The sequence below is a fragment of the Xiphophorus hellerii genome, chromosome 18 (genome assembly GCF_003331165.1).
Source record: "Xiphophorus hellerii strain 12219 chromosome 18, Xiphophorus_hellerii-4.1, whole genome shotgun sequence".
NCBI lineage: Eukaryota > Metazoa > Chordata > Actinopteri > Cyprinodontiformes > Poeciliidae > Xiphophorus > Xiphophorus hellerii.
Window position 1 is genome coordinate 12,376,906 of NC_045689.1, and position 22,506 is coordinate 12,399,411.

Below are 22,506 nucleotides of genomic sequence, written 5' to 3' on the forward strand. Positions count from 1 at the left end.
CCTTGATTTGCTCTGGCTGGGCTTCGGCTTGTATGTTTCAGACCAGGGATGACCAAGGGCACACAATGGAGCAAATCTGATCTGCAAGCAGATCACAGATGGTCACCTTTTTTTATATATAGATCTTTTAGGGCAACACTTCCACAGGCAAATAAAGTCTTCTTAAAATAATTTTTAAAAAGATACTTTTGTTTCTCATCACTAACCAATCCTATCATCCTTTTCATCTCTCTTTAGTAAATATCGCCAAAAATCTAGATATGAGTACCAGAGAGGTTCATTTGTCAGTTTAAAGCTGCCATTTAAAAGTTTAAGATCTTTAAAATGGTATTAAACAAACTTTTCATTAAGGCTACACTCCTGTTAAAAAACATTTTGTATTGGACTGATGTATATTCTAATTTTAAATGTCATATTTTCATTACCTGTAAGTTAAACATCGTCATAAAAAACACAATTAAAGGCTTTCAAACATCCATTTGTGTAATATAACGTGTTTCACCTAGTGAAATAGCGCTCAAACTAAAGTTAAATGCACTTTTCAACAAAATTTTATATATATAAAAACATATATAAATATATTTTTTATTAAATATATATTCTAATTTAATAAAAATGATGAAGGGATTAATTTAAAACGAATGAATCTCAGTCAGTTTATAAGGTTGATCACGTTAAAGCATCACACTGAGATGATATTTTTTTTTGTTTTCGTCGTTTTATTTGCGTTCAGGCTCCATGTTTACTGTTTACTCCTCCTCTCCTCGGTGCAGGCCTTTATGCCTTTATGGTTTTGCTTGTATCATCCTCTGCGGCGAGACAATTTTCCCAGTGTCCAAATCCGATTCTGCGCGCTTGTTAATTGAATCGGATTTCTTATAGTTTAAAATCCACACACACTCACACACACCCACATAGGCCCATGCAGCTAGTGCCCAAACTGTATAAGGGGTTTATCTAGCTGGGTAAAGCCAAAGCGGAGATATAAAGACACACCGAGAGCTGCGGGGAGATTCTACAGGCGTGTTTGAATGTTTTCAATGCTGGAAGAAAATGTCCTGAGTTGATGCTGAAGGGCGTGTTGGTGTTTGTGAGTGGGTATTTGGGTGGGTGACTCTGGAGGCCTGCATCCTCCTGACGCTGGGAAACATCCACTGGAAGCTTCATTTCGTTCACAGGTAGGCTACGCTTTGTCTGATTTTTTCCCCCCCTTGTGCTGCTTTGACACAGCAGCAGGTTGGACTAAGCTAACTGTCTGGAAAAATCTAAACGAGAAGAAGAAAAGAAACTTTGGGAACTGAGAGACCTCAAGGGAGCGCGCGGACCACGGAAGTGCATGCGCACTGCCGTGGTCCGCGCGCACTATACTCTAAGTCTCCTCTGACGTAGTTTCTGTTACACTCTGTCCGACCGGAAGCACGGGTCATAAGTCGTCCGTCTAAGATCAAACATAACAGTAAATTTATTGCTAGTACAATACAAAACAATACAATATAATAAATTTGCTGTTAGATATTTAAAAAACCCAGCAAGATTACAATTACTCTTATGCGTGGTTCTACGACTTGTTCTGTCATTAGGCCCAGTCAGTCCAAGGCATAATCAAACTAAGCCTGCAAGTGTCAGACAGAATGCAGTTCTCATATTTGTCTATAAAAATTAACAATCTTTCAATTTACTCTGATTGTTTTTAAATAGCGAAAGATATAAAATAAGTTTCAAGATTAAAACTCAAAACATTTATAACAAAATGTCCATATTTAAATGAGCTTGCGATGTATTTGCTGTACAATTCATTTCAATGAATGCTGCTGCTCATATCTGCCCTTTAACATCTGGCAAGAGCTCCGATAACAATTCCCAGTATATTGCAAATGCTTGTAAACAGTGGTTAATAAGCACAACTAATTAAATTTGACCAAACTCTTCGTACTAATTATACCAAGTTTTTGTTTAAATTACCTAGTTAAGATACTAAAGAGCAATGATTCACTTTTGAAAGTATGAATCATGTCTCATTTTGCTGCATCAGTAAAACAGAATTCAGTACATTATTTTATAAACATGGCATTCTTTTTAAGACCATTGTGACTAAATAAAGCCTAACCTATTATAACAATCTATAGACGTTCATAGTTATTAGATTATTTCCATAAGAGTAATTGATGATCTTGGATGATGGTGAGCTTTCAGTGGCTTTTTCTTTTTCTCCCTGTTCTTGACATTTTCTTGACAGTTTTGAATGTCTGCATGCAAGGGTTAAGCTAGCTAGCATTGCCAGTCACATTTAGCCCCTTCATTCTGACTTTGCAGTCTCTATTAAAATGCTGAACATTAGTTATTATTTATATCTCCACAAATAATTTGTTACTCTCACCTTTCGACACATTTAAAGTCAGATAATCTGAGTACTATAATAAAAATATATAGGCACAAATGTAAATGCCAATTGAAATACATTCTGTTGTACAGTCAGTTAAAGAAATTGGTTTTGGTTTACAAAATAACTGTAAAACAAGCTGGGATCAATGTGTAATGCTTAATGTTTCACACATAAACAACATTATTTTTATTTAAAAGAAAAACAGAAGTGCCGCTGTGATGGTCAATGAACTTAACCCAATTTTAAGTGCTGACTCAGATTAGATCTGTGGCTTATTAGCAATTGTAAGACTTTGTGGCTTGTATATTTCTGACACTAATTTGGCTGCTGAATCATCTATTGAGTGACTTAAAATTGTGCTTGAGGAAGTAAAGAAACATGTTGGATTTTATATAGTTTCATAAGGACATTTTATGTTCTTTAAGTCTGTAGACTTTTTAAGTCAGTGAAAGCAAAAAACAAGGCACTTTAAAAGCACAAAAAATGTTTTTTTTCTTTATTATCGACAAGGATTTTGTAATATAAAATGTTGAAATATGTTTTTAAAATAGGGATAGAACGCTTCTCATTTTAGGTTAAAATCTTAACCAATTTCTGGACGCTAAAAGTAGATAAATAGTGATAAAGTTAGTTAGGTTAGTCTTTCTGTAATTTATTTTCCTTTTTTAATTTACTTTGCTTATTTTACTTTAATCCTGTGTGGAGTTTGGCATAAGACCAGTACTAAATATTAATGCTCTTTGATGAAGATGGTGTATTTGAGGCGGCTGCTGTATGACAAGTGTTTCTGGGTTGTTTGAAGGAAATTGCTCCGAGATGAAGATCTGCTGGGCAGTTCAGACGCGCTAGGACCCAGAGCAGAAGCAAATTAAGGGCAAGCATCACATAAGAGGCTTAGTGCATCTAATCTATATTGCTACACACGGAGACTCACACTCACAGAGACTCACACAGACACACACACAGCATTTCATAAACATCCCATTTTGCAACAAGCACGCATTCATGTCCCCAAAGGCGAGTGTTGCCATTGTGTTTTCATTTAGTTTTTCATTTTCTCCAAACTCTTTTATTCCCCCTTGCTGACCTAAGCTTCCATCTCGTATTGTTGGAGAACTTTTGCCCAGATGCTGTCCTGCTCCTCTCATCCTATTTCATTAGCAGACGGCCTTCGATGAACTAAGAAGCCAGGAGCAAACTCATTTGTTGCAGACAATTATAGTCAGAAAAGCAAAAAAAAAAAAAAAACACTCAGGGAAGCTTCCTTATCCTTCCAATGAGCGTCTGAGTGATTCATCTGCCTGTTTCACTGTTAAATCAGCTGAACAATCACTCCGGCGGGTCGACAAATGAAAAAAAGGATTTCAAGCTGAAATGAAAATGAAGTTTGACTAAGTCATGGCTTCTGAACAATCATGTTAATGAAATTATCCTTCCATCCAGCCTGAACAGAAAATGCAATTTTCTTTGTTTTCCAGTGTCCCAGGAGAACATTTACCCAGAATTCCCCCTGCCAACATGGCTAGATACTCAGTATTCATTCTGATACCTGAGTTTGATTCTGATTGTAAGAACAACAGAAGAGCAGCCGCCATGAGGCGTGCCAGTATGGATCAGAAACTCCTTCTGAATCTGAATCCTAAAACAGCCATTCCCAGCTGTTCGATGGAGTGTGTTTTTTTTGTATGTCTGTGTGTGCACTGTGTGCTTATGTTGCATGTGGGAGTGTGTGAGACATTTACGCACTCACGCACACAAACACACTCGTGCACTGAGTTCAGCCGATTTATCATAATATGCTTTATCTGAAAAGTAAGTATCTTACCTCGGGATAAAGGGAGGAAAGAGGGGTTTGTGGCCAGATTGACAGAGGAAGGGTGAACGGATAGAGCCGAGCAGAGCGCTCGCTGCTCGGGAGCGTAGAGCTGGACTTTTAGTTCGGTGGCTGGATTGAACAGAACTGAGAAGGTAACTGGGCTTGGTGGGATGGGAGGGAAAGGAGCCGGCCGCAGTGGTGTGCGTGCGCGTATGTGTGTGTGTGAGAGAGAAAGAGAGTAGACAGGAGACTGATGCTTGGATGAGAAGAAAGCAGTGCGGTCTCAGAGAGGGGGACTGGTGGATGTTGAAGTGCTACCTGGAGGAAGTTGAGTTAGATGGGGTGGGGTAGAAGGAAGGACAAGTGGAGACGTGTGATGATGATAAATCAGGAGAAGTAAGTGGGAGAGGGACAGATGGGTGAAGGGGGGAGCATGGGAGGGGCATCGGGACTGGACCATGAGCTCTCTGAGGGTCTCTACCTTCACATAGAGAATATTCACACAGAAACTCATTTAAAGTGATGTGATTTATGTTTCCTAATGTCATCCTGCCGTTGAGCTTGTACTGAGTTATAAAAGCTGCAGCGTTTGTGTGTGTGGGCATGGGTGTGTGCGTGGGCGTGGGCGTGTGTGTGTGTTTGGGGTGTGTATTGAGGTCAGTGTGTGTTAACCCCTCATTTAGGAGATGTGAGGATTACCCAGCATGAGTTCAGGCCGCGCCATGTGTCTCTGCACCCGGACCGCGTACGTCTCCTATAGCCACAGAAACACAGCCACATGAAATGGAGGTTCTCACGCTGCCTATAGGTTATACTGCTGTGTTAGTGCACAGTGCATGCCTGTGGAGTACAGACTTGCATATGCATGGGCTTTTGTTTAAATGAACGTCCATCTGGAGGGATTTAGGGTATGAGCAGTCTGGCATGAGTCCGGGCTAAAGATAAACTGCAGGTCGTTTATATAACGAGGAACTAACTGACTGTATACAGTTTGGTGTCTATATGAAGCATGAAGGATCACTGAGAATTGAGTTTTGTCTCCATTTCACCAGCAGAACTGCTATACAGTGAAACCCACCATCACACCTTTAACAATCAGATAATCTGGAAATTAGCTGGAAGAACATCAAGTCAGAATCTGTATATTTAGGAATCTGATATTTTAAATAATAAGTAGGAATATTAAAGAAGTTAAATTTCCTACAGCGATGATGATGCATGAACACATGTTCATGTTTTGTCACATTACAGTCACAAAATAAATTTATTTTATCTGGATTTTATGTGATAGAACAATAAATGCAGAGTAGCACATGGAAGTGATGCTTGAGTTTCAAAACGTGCTGTGAACAAAAATCTGATAAGTTTGCTATGCATTTGTATTAAGCTCACTTTATTCTGACACCCATAGACAAAATCTAGTTCAACAAATGTCTGTTACATCTCATCTAAACCAACAGGTTAGGCAAGGAGAGAATCAGTCAGAGAAGCAGCCAGGAGGCCTACGGTAGCTCATGAGGAGCTCCAGAGATGCATGGCCCATCTGGGCAAAAACTATTAGTTTTACCTTCCACAAATTTTATCTTTATGAAAAAATAGCCAGACAGAAACCATTCAAGTCCAATCACCACTTGCTAAAAGTCTTGGAAAGTCAAGAAATTGCTCTGTTCTTGAGACAACAATTGAACGTTTTGGCTTACATGAAAAATGCTATGTATGCAGGAAAACTATCACCCTAAACACATTCAACCTGGTGAAACATGGTGGTAGTAGTGTCTTGCTGTGGGGATGCTTTTCTTTCAGACAGAGAAGCAGAGAAGCAGATGGGAATTCGGATGTAGATGCAGTTCTTGGAAGATAACCTGAAGCTGAATAAGACTTGAAACTGGGGCGGAGGTTCGTCTTCCAGCAGGCCAGCCTCCTAAAACCTGCAGCGAGAGCTACAAGGGAATCATTTTAATTAAAGATTATTCATGTGTTGGAAGGACACACTCCTAAATCAAATGTTGGTCTTCATCTAATCTGACTGAGCTTGAGCTGTTTTGCAAAGAATTAGTAACAATTTCAGTCTCGTGAGCGAACCTCAGAGCACACCTTTCAGATTTATATTTACCATACAATGTAAAATTTTTTCTTTCACTTCAAAGTTGGTTGATACAGAGGACTCCAATTTATTTCTGAAAAATCTGCTTTTTAACAGATTTTTCCATAGAACATAAAATATTTGCAAGAAAATGCAGTTTGGGAAGATAAAAAAAACCCTACAATTCTTGTCTGCACTCTATTGGTTTGCAAAGCAGCCAATCCAGGACCACCAGGAATTTTCCTCGGTGCTGATTGGCTGGAACCCCAAGTGCAGAGAAACGGAAGACTGTAGGTGTTAACTTCTTTTGTAGTGCTAACAATTTCCATGGTGTACATAAACATATATTTGGTGTATAAATTTTTAAAACAGGCAGTCGTAAGCGTTTTTGGAGCAGGTCTCAAGATTTCACTTCTCTGCAGTTCCTGGCCCCCTCTTTGGCTACTTTATGTTGCTCTATTGCATAAAATCAAGCAAAGTACATTGAAGTTTGTGGTTGTCATGTGACACAATGTAAAAACCCAAAAAGTCAAGGTGTGTTATCTTTGGAAGGCATTTTTTTATTCATTAAATTATTATTATGGAAATTAGTTGAAAGAATCTTTCTATAGCAAAGACATGTATATTTATGAGGCTAAAAATATGAATAATCTGCTACAGTACAAAAGCAATCAACGGCTGCACAGTGGCGCAGTTGGTAGCACTGTTGCCTTGCAGCAAGAAGGTCCTGGGTTCGATTCCCGGCCGGGGTCTTTCTGCATGGAGTTTGCATGTTCTCCCTGTGCATGCGTGGGTTCTCTCCGGGTACTCCGGCTTCCTCCCACAGTCCAAAAACATGACTGTCAGGTCAATTGGTTTCTCTAAATTCTCCCTAGGTGTGAGTGTGTGTGTGTGAATGGTTGTTTGTCCTGTATGTCTCTGTGTTGCCCTGCGACAGACTGGCGACCTGTCCAGGGTGAACCCCGCCTCCCGCCTGGAACGTAGCTGGAGATAGGCACCAGCAACCCTCCCGACCCCATTAGGGACAAGGGTGAACAGAAAATGGATGGATGGATGGATGGACAAAAGCAATCATGTTTCACATATTTATAAAGTTTTAGCATATGTGCTATACTCATAATGCCAGAACACAATGGACAAGAAATATACTAATATAATTAAAGCATGATTTTTGTTTTAGTGTAATGGGATGGGATGTAATTATACAATCTTTTAAATATTTTTTTAAATCTTTCTGACATTTGTGAAATAAACTAATCTAGCCTTGAACTTTATTCAAGTTAAACCCCAATGGTGTAATGTCTCTTTTTGAAGGTTTTGTTAAGATACATGAAGTCACAGTAAAAACATTCTTTCTGGTTTGTTTCTGGAAAAGAAAATCAGATAATTTATTTTTGTAAACTTCAAGCATCCTCTAGCATTTCTCTTCAACAGCTCCCAGACTAATTTAACGCAGCATTGCCTCTACATGTCACCTATTTGCTGAAAGCTGCTAATGTGAACTTCTGTGAGACTTTCTAAAGAGGACAGGCCGTCTTTCCACACGTCTTCTTTAAGTTGTGTCAGAGGACGTATTGGACAGAGGACTTGGCTGGGGATCAATACCAGTACGGCTTCATCTTTAAATAATGTCTGGCAAGCATCTTGATCAATTTCACAGACTGCAGACCCCCCGATGTGTGCATGTGTGTGTCCTGCTGTCTTCTAAGAGTAGACAGATTTCTAATCCGCTAGAGACAACAGCAGGTTGGGTCTGCACGCTGTGTGTGTTTGTGTGTGTGTTTGTTAACTGACATCATTTTACCCCCTCCTTGATCAGTGTCTGGGGTTTTAGCTTGTTAACACCTGTTCATGCCGTCATACTCATACACTGCAATAAAGGAGTTAAAGAAATTGTTGCTGCATCTGTAGAACCAGACAGTTTAAATGAAACCTTTATATATATAAAAATATCGCATTGGATAACAGCATGTGATTCATACATTCTGGCAGCAAAACTTTATCATTTTTGGCAATTAAATTTATTTGAAATGAACTATTAATATCAGCCTGAATGCTGCAGAAACTTAAAGGAAAGAATCCTGCAAACATGCGGCTGTATGAACAGATTTAAACGGCAGAAAAACACACAGCCATTAGGTTGTTGAGGCCAAAGGTCATGCAGGCACTAATGCATCATGAAAATCTCGATATGTGTGCCTAAGAGAGATCTAGGTCTGAGGAGCATGTGTGTGTGTTATCTCTCAGAGAACAGGAATGTTGCTGTAGGTGAGATGATGTCCAATAGTTTGAACCCCATCAGCACCAGTAGTCCCCTTCCCCCAACCTGCACCCTCATCACCCCATATGGCAGGAGGCAGCAGTAGTAATCATGGAAGTGGAGCAACAGGCTCTGAGCCTCACTAATCCCTGGCCACACTTCGACACGTGCCACACTGATGCATACGCTCGCCCAGCGCACACTCACAAATGGCTATTGAATTGAGGGACCCGATTTTAATACTCACTCACGCATCTAAACAATAGTTTTGGCAAGCACATTGCAGATGACTCATAAGCAGAGCAGTGATAATGACTGCAGTGTTTTATTGTAACACCAGGTTTAATTTCAGCTGGTTGATGGAGAGGATCAGCTCCAAGTTGCCTCATTAAGAGCACTGTGCCAAATACACTTTGTTTGATCTGCAGCCACAATTTGCCAAGCTGTCCCCAAATTGCACTTTTCTCTTTTTACTGTTTATTTTTAACCCAACTTGTCTTTAATGAATAAAAGCTAGCACACCCATCAATGCAACACCACACTGAGTCCTAATTGACCACTGGAGAGCACCTTGCCTTATTGTGCACACAAAGGCGCTTGCACCCGTGCACTGACAGCGTCACGTACGCACACACATACAACCTTTTAACTGTGACGCACAAGGAGACAGGGCCACAATGGCTCTCTTATTGTTAATTGGCTGTTTAATCCTGAGGAATGCTTGTGATTAGAACCTGGTGGTGGGTCAGGATCTTGCTCAACACTCTCGTCCACAATAGGCGAGCTGTAACAGAGATCTGTGATGGAGCACGCACACACCAGTGCACCCCGTCACATGCAGAGAAATAAGTGCCAACATTAATATTTGCATAAAGAAAGGCAGAGTCGAGTATACATAAATGCTGGTGCTTGTAGACCTGAAAGTGGCAAGAGAGTTTTAATCATAGCCTCAAAAAAGTGAATGCCCACAGAAATCTGCCCCATTAAAACCAACTCAACTATACAGAAACCCTAAAGATTATAACAATGGCAATGGTGTGCTTGTTTGTGACTTAGTAGTCAGGTTTTATAGGTTTTATTATCAATCCTAACCTCAAATTCCAAAATGGCTGCCTGGCACCATTGTAGAAGTTGTTACTAGGTTTTGTCTGTTGAAGTCTTTTATTCCACCGATTACCCAAGATACAGCCACACAGACTATGGGAAAATGGTGGGAAAGGAGTAAGTTTCAAGTGTTGCTGGACATTCTAATAAGAAGTCTTTATAAGTAGACTCATTCTACACAACAATGGAACCACAATAATCTACTTCCTTTCTTACTTCAAAATAAGAGTCTCAAACACATAGACCATCTCATCAGACTTTCACATCCTTGTAACAGCTGCATTACAAAGTGCACAACAGATTTCATTTAGTTTAGAAATGTGGTTTAATATTGCTTTAATTGCGCAAGATGTTTTGCTGTGAGACAGAAACTAGAGCCCCCTGGTTGTCTGCTTTTCAACATGCTTCAAACTGGGATGATGTTCCAAATAATCCAAGATTGGACTTCTTTGGATCTACTCCAAATAAACCTCATCTTGTTGCAGAAGAACTTTGTGGTAAAAAACTTTCAGTAAATGGAATAACTTTTCAACTCTGAGCACACCAGTCACTTTGAAATATTGGTCACATTGTTTGATTAGCAACATGCATTTTAACTACTTCAAATGTGAAATAATCCAAAATGAATTCTAGAGTGAACTGACAATAAAACCCAGTACTTTTTAGGGATGCAACTAGATACAATGAAATCTCAAAATGCATCAGTATGTCTCTTTAAATTGAATATTGTCTTGCAAAGTGCTATCTGTCAGTCTAAACTGCTACGAGCCTTGAATGTGAAGAGCAACATGTATTTATGTTGGGCAGTATTATTTTGATGCGAAGGAAGTACGGTACTTCTTGGGCTGTTGCATTGAGAGAGACGACTTGTGCTACTTTGTATCTCAGTTTTTGAAGAAATCTCGGTTGCACCTAATCGTCTGTACTCTACACTAAACAGTGAGTCAGTGAAACAGTAATTTACTTACACAGCCTTAATTAAATTTGTAGGGAAAAATGAAATAAATGTATCACCTCTAACCATGTGTCATGTTCATTAGCAACATTCATGACATATTGCATCATGTCATCTTGTGTATTGTTTATCATATGTACTATAATTTATGTACAAATTATAGTTCATGTATTTATCATATAGTTTATCATTTCAGTAGTATCATAGTATTATGTTGTATATTATCATATCAAATTGCACCATATGATGTTGCATTATGTCATAACACAATGTAACATTGTATAACATAACAAAATATGACATGACATAACATTAGCATGACATAGCATAGCATAATATAGCATAGCATAACATAACGTAACAGGATAACATAATAAAACAGTGATCAAAGGTTTTTAGAGCACGTCAAAACTACGTAACAGTAGCCTAGATGAGAGAAAATAAAAGCATAAATGCCTACTTTAAGTTCATGTTTTCTCATCATTTATTGGTCAAAAACAAATTCCTTAAGTTTGGATTGACAGCAAAATTTAAATGTCAAACTCTTGTGTGATCACATGAATTGTGGTTTTCTCAGAGATCAGTTGAAAGGAAATTATTTAGTATTTTTTTTAGGGACTCAAGAAATTCAAAACTTTGAAGAATTAAGAATTTATGAAGAAGCACTACAGCTGAATGTCATCTGCTTAAAAACTATACGATATATAATGAAATATGTTAATGATCTGTCCAAAATGGGTTTGTAGAATAAAACAAGAAGTTGGTCTAAAACAGAACCAGGGTGTAGTCCACATACTACATCAGTGGAATGATGTGACTTATGCAGACACTGAGGCTTCTGTTTGAAGGGTAAAATCTAAACAACTTCAAATGATTGAGCAAGAAGAAAAGATGTTTTGCAGTTGGAAAGTTGTGGGATTCAATTGCAGTTCCTACTATGAGGCAGGTGCAAGTTAAAGTGTTAAACTCTAAAATAAAATTTTCATTCTCTTTAACAGAATAAACAAAAACCCTTCTGTTATTGGCTGTTTAGTCTATCTCTGTTACTTTCTAATTTTCAACCATTAGGTAACATAATGCATATAACAGAGATTACAAGTGCATTTGTGGATTTTAAGGGAGTTCACTGTAATTATGTTGAAGATTCTAAAACCTTTATTGCTCTAAAAGATTTCTGGGGTTTGTTTTGGAGTCAGTATGTAGTCGGCATGCAGTGCTGCCCACTATCGCCTCTGCCTCTTCATGTTCTCTGTAAACTAACCTGTGGAAACATGAGACAGTGTGACAGAACGGCGGTTTAACTGTCCCACCAGTGCAGACAAAAAACAAACACACAAAAGAGAAAAGAATTACAAGACAGACTGGTTACAGGTAGATGGATAGTTAGGGTCTGTGTGTGTGTGTGTGTGTGTGTGTGTGTGTGTGTTCTGGAGGAGGTCTAGCCAGGATGCATCTCTGCTGACACACTGCTGCTGGTAAATCCAGCTTAGTGTGTCTAAAACAGGCCTTCAAAATCTGCCACAGGGCACCTAATGCAAGGGCCGCTGTCACCCGCAATCACTCACACACACCTAATCCCCACGCTGTGACCCAACACATACACCCATGCAGACACAGACACACACATGGCCAATGCTCTGGGTCCCACTCAGCTTGGCGAGCTTGTCCCAGTACCAGGAGACACCAGCCACAGGGTCAACATTTCATGCAGAGGGGTGGGAGGGAGAGGGCAGAAAGGCTGTGTTGTGCTGTGTGGCCGGGTATTAGGACCAGGAGAGGTTCAAGCAAAGGGTTAAGAGACGTGTGGAGGTAGTAATGGAGGTGGAAGCAGGCAGAGGAATGGAGAGTCTGTGAGTTGAGGTTTTAAGGCGCAACTAGGTCTGTGGTCCGAGGAGGTGGCTCAACAGTGAGAGCTGAAGCAGGAGAACACCTCTGAGTTAAAAAGCTAAAGCAAAGAAAGCAAGCTTGGAAGAAGCTTAGAAAAATTAACGACTTTAACAGCATAATTTGAAACAGTGTCATGCAACAGACATGTTGAATTAATGACAAAATCAGACATTCGACTTGCTGTAGTTTTACTAGCGCCAGGACTGTAATGCGCTAATTAATTACGTAACTTGTAATACATTTTTTTTAACATGCAAAGATTCTGCTTGAAAATCTATATACTCGCGTCGTTCTGGTACGACATGAGAGCAACAGCAATGGATGACGAAGCTGTTCTCTGTCCGCTGGGGGATAATTTTGGCTTCTGAATACAATCTGATTGAACGCTGGAAAAGACTATTGTTGTGTGCAAGTTGTGCAAAAAGGAGTTAGCCTATCACTGCAGCTAATTATTAAGCCTGAAATACCATCTTGTTGTGCCAAGCAAATACGTCCTGAAGACTTAAGTCAGCGTCTACAGTCCACATTTCTAAAGAAATATTTTTTTCAAAGAAGATACATGAATGAGTAGGGATTCCTGAAACACTTTGCACTAAACTGATGGTTTAAAAACCTAAACAACAGATTAAAACAATAAATATGTTTGTATTGATCTCATATGTATGCTTATTAAACACTTTAACTGCAAAATGGACTTTTTCATTGAAAATGTTGCTTATTTTGTACTTATATAATTTTAAATTATCATGTGATTATTTATAAAAGAAGAATGAATGTATGGATAGATGGTCTGAAGTAGTTTTGTGTTGTACAATTTTGTGTAAAATCAGGATTTGTAAAAGATGCTGTAATTTTCATTTTCCCATAACATGGACGTTTTTTTTTTTTAATAAATTCACTGAAAAATGCAAAAACGTTTCCGATTTTAAATAAGTCCCCAAAAACTATTTTTAATTGAAATCTTCAAATATGAAACTGAATTAAAAACCACCTGAAGTGACAAGGATTTTAAATGGGCTTCAGCATTTAAAAGAAAAAAACATCAATCAGGAAATTTATATGAAAGATTTATTAAATTAATCTCCTGAGCAGAAAGAATTATTTTCTTTCTTGGGTTTTTTCTTTGCATTTTTCTATGCTGCTGCAATGGAAATACGTCTAACAGTTCCTCTTGTGTATTTGTGTATTTTTTTTTTCAGGTTTCGGTTAACACAGTGAGGATAAAGAGTTCAGCATGGCAACAACGTCAACATCAACCTTATTTTTGGCTAATAGTAGGAAAACCAGAGGTGTAAGACCACTGTATTGGTTTATTTGAAACTGTGCAGCCAAGTTGGACGTATAGGATTAAAGCAGGGCATTTTCATATGACAGACTTGTTTTATTTTTCCAGATTTTTTTTTTTTTACATAAATAAACAAAAAAGTAAGGCAAGACACTAAATCCAATTAGAAAGGTTTGCATGTTCAGTGAGACCAGCAGATCTTCTGACTGCTGTCTGATGCTCACAGAAGCAGGGCTCTCGTACTAAGTCCCACATGTGTTTGCAAACAAAATCATGATCCACTCTTGGAATACACCTCCTCTTGTTCCTACGGCAGGTTCCAACAGGGGATGCAGTGTCTGTGTCCACTCTAAGTTGATAACAAGGTTAACAATGATGTTTTACTCAATTGTTGTCATTTATTAATTGCAGAAAGTGTGAAATTTAACAAAGTGAATCAGGAGACCCTTCACTGTGACCTTTCACATGAAACTCAAATTCCTCTACAAAACAAATATGATTTTCTTCATTTGCTGATTGGACAATACTTGTCTACACATGCTGTGTACTAGCTACTATCAATGAAAATTAAATTCATCCCTCATTGTGCCTACTTTCACAGTTTATATTATTAGACAATATAATTAGTTTGACATCTTGTTTTGAAATGGAAGAATCATTCTCTTGCGATCCCTACCTTCAGTTTGCCAAGGACTTTTAAAGGTAAGATATAAAAGTATAATAAAGATGTTTAACTTGCAACTTAGACTGTTTATAAATCCTGTTTTTTAAAGGTTGTATAAAACTAAACATGTATGACACTAATCAAAATTGTTGACATGTATCTTTAGCTAAATAAAAGCTTTCCAATATTTGTTTTGTCACTGGATTTTGTTCATCATGTATAAGTTGATTGTTTTTCTTTTCTTATTATTTAAATCAAACTTAACTCTGATACTTGCCATGAACCTAACTATTACCTGTACACCTAGCCTGATTCTAAACTCATTTCAATGCAAACACTAAAAATGGTGGTCCACCACACTAAGAACGGGCTTTGGTCGCAACAAGATTACACCAGAAAAGGTCCTAAAGGGGCAACATAAACAAGCACACACACATTTAGAAGGATAAGAAGTTTAAATGTTGACCTGAGTCCAAATAGAGGTCTGTAAGTAGGCAAGTAAACAGGAATTATGAAACGGTGTCAAGAAGGTGACTTTATGCACAACACTGCCACCCAGTGGTCGCGTAAATAGTTCAGCCCCTGCTGAATTACCCGAACGATGCAATCCTGTCTCGAACTAACTGGAATTAATGTGTATTTATTGCTTACAAACATCAGTTATCTTTTTAATTCATAAGAACAGTTTCCCTACTTTCCTAATGAACCTTCCTATTAAATTATCTAAAATAAAAGAAAGACAGGACACTAATTATTCTGTTTTCTAGCCTGTTTTATTATGAAGTGTTGCTACAGAGGTGGAATAAGTCCCCCGGTTGATGAATTTAGAAGGGTCTAAAGAAACAGTATCAAATAAGCTGTTGGATTGTTGCTGTGGATTTTATCATTAAAACCTCACTGGAGTTGTCACCTGCATCCATCAACCCTTTCCAACAGCGTTTCATTATGCACATGATCCATCCTCCTGACACAGAGAGAAAAGGATGATGTTTGCTGTTTTCTGACTGCGATCGGCGGTGCAGCTACACTGAACATGAAATGCCGCAAAGCACAAGTGTCAAACTCAAGCTTCGCAAGCCAAATCCGGCCCACTGTAGCTATCTCTAGACTCTAGAAGGTCAAGTAAATTGAACTTTAAGATAACAGTTGTGTGTTTAAATATTATATTATCAGTGAAGTCAAATCTGTTTTCATTTGTATAGGACCAAATTACATCAATGTGAGAAAAATGTTTAAAAAGTTGTTACATAAAATTGCAAATTTTAACAGTTTGCTTATGGGAAGTTTTATTAATACATTCTGCCACAATCGGCCCTTTGAGGACATTCATGATCTTGATGCGGCTCGAAATGAAAATGAGTTTGACACGCCTGCTAAAGAATCGCTGACTGCTGCCAGTGAGGACGCCTCTACTCTCGCTCTGCTATGGCAACCAGGTGGACTTCGATCTCAGCCTCCGACAGGGTCCTACAGAAAGGTGAGGATTAAACAGTTTTATACGATGCACATGGCCTTTCTTAAGCATTTATATACCATAAACGTTTTTACATGTTGTAACATTAAAACTATAGTGTTGTGTATTTTATTAGGAGTTTATTTGCCAGAAGATAGTAGAATCTAATTAGAAAGTGAGCAGTACATCTAGAATAGAGTATGGTGAAACAATTCCATATTTTCAGAAAGTGAAGCTCAGACATTATATAGATCCATCACACAGACTGAAACATTCCAAGCCATTTTTATTATTTTTGTTTTTGTAATTTTGATGTTTACGACTGACAGAAAATCTAAACTCAAAATTAAATAAAGAAAAAATAATATTTATATCAAAATATTTTAGAACTATATTTAAGAATATTTTTTATAACATCATAATAATAACTAATAATGTTAATGCATATTGATTATAATATTTATATTAAAGAAATTACATGCGATATTAAATGTAAATATGAATTTATGTTGCTTTATTTAATATTTAATTATTTAACATTTGATAATAATAATAATAATAATAATTTTAAATAACATTTAAAAATAATATTATAATATTTTTAAATAAAAATATAAGCTCTTTTGTGTTGGTTCACAACAGAAAATCCCAATAAAATACATTACATTTATGATCATAAAGTGACAAAACCTGAAGAAAATCAAAGAGCTTCTGTAAGGCATTCTGAAACTTCAAGTACAATTGATTATATCAACACTGTAATTTTATTTTTTTACCAATGCGGCACTATTTATTATGCTTAGCCTGTTTGAACATTTCATAAAATTGACTTAGACTTAGACTTAGACTTGTACTTTATTGATCCTTTGGGAAGACTCCCTCAGGAAATTGAAATTGTGTGACAAAATAAGGTTTAAAAATCAAATCAGGGTCAGTACAGTTTTTAAAGAAATTGTACTTTACAGAAAAAGAATCAGTCATAATCGTAGAGTCGTTACCTGAACTTAGGCTTGTCTTTGGTCACTACACCGATCTCCAGCTCAGAGGCCTTGAAGTCCATTGACAGCACAGAGGCCAGACAAGATATGGCCATCTGCAGCAAGAACAGAGACTTAATAAAACAAATTAATTAGGAGAAAACCAAACTAAGAAAGTGAATTAATAAAACATTAATCAACCAGCTCTTCACATTGTTCTCAGTATTTTAATGTTATTCTAGGGACAGATTTCTGGTCTCATTTTTTGTGTCGATGCATTTTAATGACCAAACTGAATCCTTAACAGACTCCTTCATCGGCTTTAGACCCATTTTCAAAGTTTAAATGAAAAGTTCTAACTTTCATAACAATGAATGTGTTTTTGCTGATGGTATTTTTTACAGACAGAATGAAGACCATGGTGGTCCTGTGATGGACCGGCATAATGTCCAGGTTCTCCCAGTCGTACCTGTACTGCCCTGTCATGGCTCAACTCTGGCTTCTTCTTGAGTTTCTTCTCTAAGTAGCTGTTGGCCTCCGTCTGTTTGGCCCCGACCGCCGTGGCTCTGAAGCCGCAGTAGTATCCTGCCGGGTCACATTTATACAAGACGGGGCCGTGCTGGGGGTCCATCGCCACCAGGATCATACCTACAGGGATTGACAGGACAGATTTTAAAAACATAAAACACAATAATGAGACTTTAAATACACCCACTGTCCCTGTAAATGTTTATCATCCAGTTTGTTTTTACCTTTTTATTCAAAGATCAATCATAATCAAGAAAATGTGACTTTTTTGACCAAAAAAAAAAACACACACACCTCTTTAAGGTCAAAGTGACAACTGATTTCTACTAATTCTACAACATTATCCATTTTATTTATGGTTTCTTATACTTTTTACTATATTTCTGAAACACTTTATATTGATAACACAGTTAAGGAGAAATAAAAGCCTTCACTCACAGCAGCCTAGTGGTCTCATCTCTGCATTCTGTGTGTACACCTGGGAAATATCCGCCAGTCTGCGACACAACACGTCCGCTGTGATGTCATAGCCAAACTTATATTTCCATTCTCCGGCCTCCACTCGGGCCCGGTGAACCTGTGAGCGGCTGTCCGCTACAAAAAAACAAGTGAGCAAGTTTGAAACCCCGCACCTTTAAAATAAAAATCAGTGGCAAAGAAGATCACAGGGATATGTAACGGATGTTACGAGGGCTGCAACTAATGATTATTTTAGTAATTGATTATTCTGACACTTAATCGGATAATAAATTCTACACATTCTACAGATTTTTTTAACCACCTGTTCCTATTTTTATACAATATTAGAAATACATTAGAATATGCAATAAACAAATTATACAGTTGCTTTTTACATAAGAAAACAAACATTTTATTGACTAAAATGCAATAGCAGCATTCCTTTAGCAAATTATACATCTGCGGCTAAAAAAAAATACTTCCAAAGTCAACATGTGAAAAACTCAGCCTTTCTGCTTGATATAAGTCCAAAAAGAGGGAAGGACTGATCTGTAGACTATTTTTCAATTAACAAATTAATAATTGGTGCTTAATTGGAGTTGTTGTTTTTTTTAAACAGAATGTGAAACAGGTGAAGCTAAATTTATGCCAATAGAGGAGGTTTGGGTAGAATATATTTACAGACAAAGTTATTTTTTTAATCTTAAATGTAAAATCTTTTCGTACAGTTTTGGTGTAATCAGTGCTCTGAATATGTTGTTCTTTCAGAAAATGGCCTTTTCTGAGTCTGTATGCTCAAGTTAGTCGACAATTATTTCAGTAATAGATTCATCACGATTAATTCGATTAATTGCACCATCCCTCCTTGGTACGCACCGTTGTGACCCGTCATCACACAGCCGATGCGAGGGGTTAGATGGAACATGTTGGTCACAGTGGAGGAGTCCAGCAGCTTGTCCTACAGTCAAAGGAAAGCAAGAAAAATCCACTTTAATCAGGTAATTCTCTGTAAATGTGAGTTAAATACATCAGATCGATTCAAAAATATGAAAGTATGCTGGATAATCTACTTAGGTTATACCATAATACCTGACCAAAAGAGCTAAAAATGGTTCTGTGGTGTTGTAATGTGAGTGACACCCTGTTGACGGTAGGATCAGCTTCATAAACTAGTATTGTGTTCCAGCTTTTTGCTGACTTGAGCAGCGTCTAGCTTCACTGGCTCCAGCTCATCCACACAGCCTGTGTGTGTTTGTGTGTTTGTGTCAGATATCCTACCGGTACTTTCTTTTGCGTCACCACCACCACACTGTCCGACCCTCGGACTCCGATAGATGTCAGCCCACTCTGAGAGATGGCTTTGAAGGCATACTCTGTATGGGAGCACACCAGTACACACAATGAGGAAAGAAGCTAGGGTGTGTAAACATTTCCCGTTTTAAAATGTTAAACTTTTTCAGTTTTACATTTTGTGAATTTCCACCTTTTTCAGCAAATATTTGGGATATTTTGATGTCAAGGACAAATATTTGAAATAAATTGATCCCATCACCACAAATAAAACATGGATGCTGCTCCAATGATGGAAACCTAGATTCAGATCTTGGTTTTGACGAGGCCATTCGACCATTATCATGCCTTGATTTGTTCTATAAAAACAAAACAAAAAATGATATAAAATATTCTGTTGTTAATTAAGAAATATTCATATATAGAGTATTGTTCTGAAAACTAATATTGGGAAACTTTGAGACAGAATCAGAGACAGATGCAAATGTTCGTTTCAAGGATTTTTACTAACACATTTTTCCACAAGTATCTATTCTAATTCTTTCTCTCTGAATAAAAAGTAATTTATTTGCACTTAAAAATATAAAAGTCAACCTTTTCTTTACATTAGATTCCAAGTTTGAGATTTCTAAATGATATCAAGATCTGGTCTTTGACTCCAGTTCTGCTTCAGCTTTTATTTCTTTACAGAATGTTTCACTTTTTTCCTCCAATATAAAGTGAAATTTCTGTTCAGGATCTGCTGCAGCAAATCTGCCCCAAACCATCACGCGTCCAGCTCCATGCTTCGCAGTTGGTAGGATTTTCTTTTCTTTTTTCCTGAAATGCTGTTTTTGGTTTATATGTCAAATATGTCTTCTGATCTTGGTGTCCAAATAATTAAAATTCAGAGTCACCCAACACCGGTTTACACACCTCATATGAAAGTTAAATATATGTAGTCTCATCATTTTTTTATGTTGCAGTTGAAGCAGGTTTTTTTTCATTATTACCCTGTATTTTACGCCATTTATGTTCCAATAAACTCTGACCGACTTTCCTGCAGTTGCGCTCTATTTTCACTGACAGATCAGATGAATTAAACGTTGCTCTGTGAGAAGCTCAGAGCTTGCCATTTTGCTTTATGAATTAAATCAGCTTTAAAATTTCTTTCTGATATATCTTCATAATGCTGTTTGTTCACTAATGGTCTCAAACAACCTCTGAGGCCTTCAGACAACAGCTAAGTTTATGCTGAAAATATATTAAACACACACGAATCTCATACGTAGTAGGTGGGTTCTGAAGGCAGTTGATGGTACTTGATTTAATTTAAGGGGAACAAAATGGAGGATTCAGAATACAAATGCACACCACACTTTTCGGTAAAACTTAAAATTAAAACCATGTATCATTTTCAAGCGGTTTGTATGGAAGAGGATTAGGACCACCGGGAAAAAAAAGAGTTCTGACTTTAAAGTCAGAATTCTGACCTTAATCTCAGAATTCTGACTTTAATCTCAGAATTCTGACTTTAAAGTCAAAATTATGACTTTAATCTCAGAATTATGACTTTAAAGTCAGAAGAGGATTAGGGCCACTGAAGAAAAAAAAAGAATTCTGACTTAAAGTCAGAATTCTGAGATTAAAGTCAGAAGAGGATTAGGGCCACCAAAAAAAAAAAGAGTTCTGACTTTAATCTCAGAATTCTGACTTTAAAGTCAGAATTCTTTTTTTTCCCGGTGGCCCTAATCCTCTTCCGTAGGTTTGAATACTTTTCCAGATGACTGGATGTAATATAAAATCGCTCTAATTCATGACCATGGGTAATAATAATATGATTAAATTCCCTGAGTAAGAGGAAATTTAATCCCTCTTACTCAGAATTAAAAGCAGAATTAAAAATACTGTGTGTCACCTAATTCTAACTGAATAATGTATCTGGTTGCCATATTTTAGAAGGTAAAGCTGCGTGTATTCACATGAACTCAGGGTCAGGAGGCAGCGTTGGCACACAGCCTCTTGTTCTTGGGCTGACTGAAGCCTCCGTGCCTTACACCTTGATGTCAGGCGGCCAAACCTGGCAACCTGCGTGCTTCTATAATGTTTTAAAGCTGCTGTTTACGGTTATATGTGCCTACAATAACATTAAGTGTTAAAAATAAACGTAAAAATAAAAAATTTTGCGTGTAGTTTAGACAAAACAAGTATAAGTCTGATGCTAACCCAGCATTCAGACACAAACCAGCTAACCTAACTGCCAGCACCGTGTTTATGCCTTACTAAAAGTTAACAGGGACTTTATTAAGAAGTGCAGCCGCAGCATCGTCCTTCTGACAGACAGCAATCATACACAGGTGTGTTAGTGTCGGCTGAAATACCAGAAACAGGTCCTTACCGACTTGGTAGAGTCGGCCCTCAGGTGAAAAAATGGTGATGTGTCGGTCAAAACCAGCGTTGGAGCCGCGGGACATTTTCCTCCTCCGGTCTCACCTCAGATGAACTCGGCGGGGGGCTGATTTGACCTGCGTCGGGTCGGATAATCGATCAATGTAAAACTTTTAGGAACTAGCAGTCAGGAAACAGCATGGCTGCGCTGTCGCTGAATGATAAAGCAGGATAATGGAGTGACTTCCCTGAATTTTTTCTTTTTTACTTTCTCTTTCAGTTACATTTCTGAGCCGCTCCGTTCCTCTCTCTGCCATTGGACGGCAACAAGGAAACAAGGAAGTTAACCACTCTGCTTTTCACCTGACTAAAAGGTGGCCATTTTAGGAGGGTCAAACACGAAAGATGCACTTAAAGGTGGGAAATGTGACTCTCATTCCTCCTGAGACGTCCAACCACTCTTTCTGGAGGGCTGCTGGGTCCGCAGGTTTTTCCGCCAGGGGCGGATCCACGAAGTTTTCAAAGGGGGGCCATTTTCTTGCATTTTCTTGAAAATTTCTATGTATAAGGAATAATAATAATAACAAAGAATGGGTATAAAAATATTAAGCTGTACAATTTTGACAAAATACAAAGTAAAAAAAATGACAGATGTAGATCCTCAAGTATTGCTGTATTAAGCGAAAATGTGCACAGTGTTTTATTTTTATTTTTTATTTTTTTGTTTTTCTGTAGAAACAGGTTGTTACTCTTTTGTAATTATTTTGGGAAAAAATGTTTTGGAAATGTTTTACAACACTGCATTTTGTATTTTTACATCATTAATATTATTCTGATTATACTCTTACTCCAGTAAAATTTCTGGATATTCTATACTAACTTTGACTATACAATGTTTGTTAAGTTTATTCACTTTATTAGAAACATATTTTAACCAATAATGTACCAGGCACAAACCTACAGTTTATGTTAGAGTGAAATTTGTTGTTCCTACA

At 37.6% G+C, this 22,506-nt stretch overlaps 1 protein-coding gene and 1 long non-coding RNA gene across 2 annotated transcripts; one reads left to right on the forward strand and one right to left on the reverse strand.

Annotated features, from left to right (window-relative positions):
• The first annotated feature begins 995 nt into the window (after positions 1-995).
• Positions 996-15,269, forward strand: LOC116708032 (uncharacterized). The gene is made up of 2 exons (XR_004336593.1): positions 996-1,178; positions 13,688-15,269. It is a non-coding gene; the product is annotated as an uncharacterized LOC116708032 (long non-coding RNA).
• A 437-nt stretch (positions 15,270-15,706) lies between these two features.
• On the reverse strand, positions 15,707-21,794 carry psma6l (proteasome 20S subunit alpha 6, like). The gene is made up of 7 exons (XM_032545786.1): positions 21,522-21,794; positions 19,133-19,227; positions 18,731-18,812; positions 17,834-17,989; positions 17,337-17,515; positions 16,889-16,983; positions 15,707-15,904 (listed from the first exon to the last, which is right to left on the reverse strand). The coding sequence occupies exons 1-7, from the start codon at positions 21,595-21,597 to the stop codon at positions 15,847-15,849; spliced, it is 741 nt and encodes a 246-aa protein (XP_032401677.1). The 5' UTR covers positions 21,598-21,794; the 3' UTR covers positions 15,707-15,846.
• Between the last annotated feature and the right edge of the window lie 712 nt (positions 21,795-22,506).

Bases quoted from the DNA above. Each gene is read 5' to 3' on its own strand.
- psma6l (XM_032545786.1), bottom strand. From the start codon at position 21,597: ATGTCCCGCGGCTCCAACGCTGGTTTTGACCGACACATCACCATTTTT. The intron at 19,228-21,521 runs GTAAGGACCTGT...GCTCCCATACAG, and splicing joins GGGCCGACTCTACCAAGTCG to AGTATGCCTTCAAAGCCATC. The intron at 17,990-18,730 runs GTGCGTACCAAG...GTTTTTTTGTAG, and splicing joins TGTGATGACGGGTCACAACG to CGGACAGCCGCTCACAGGTT.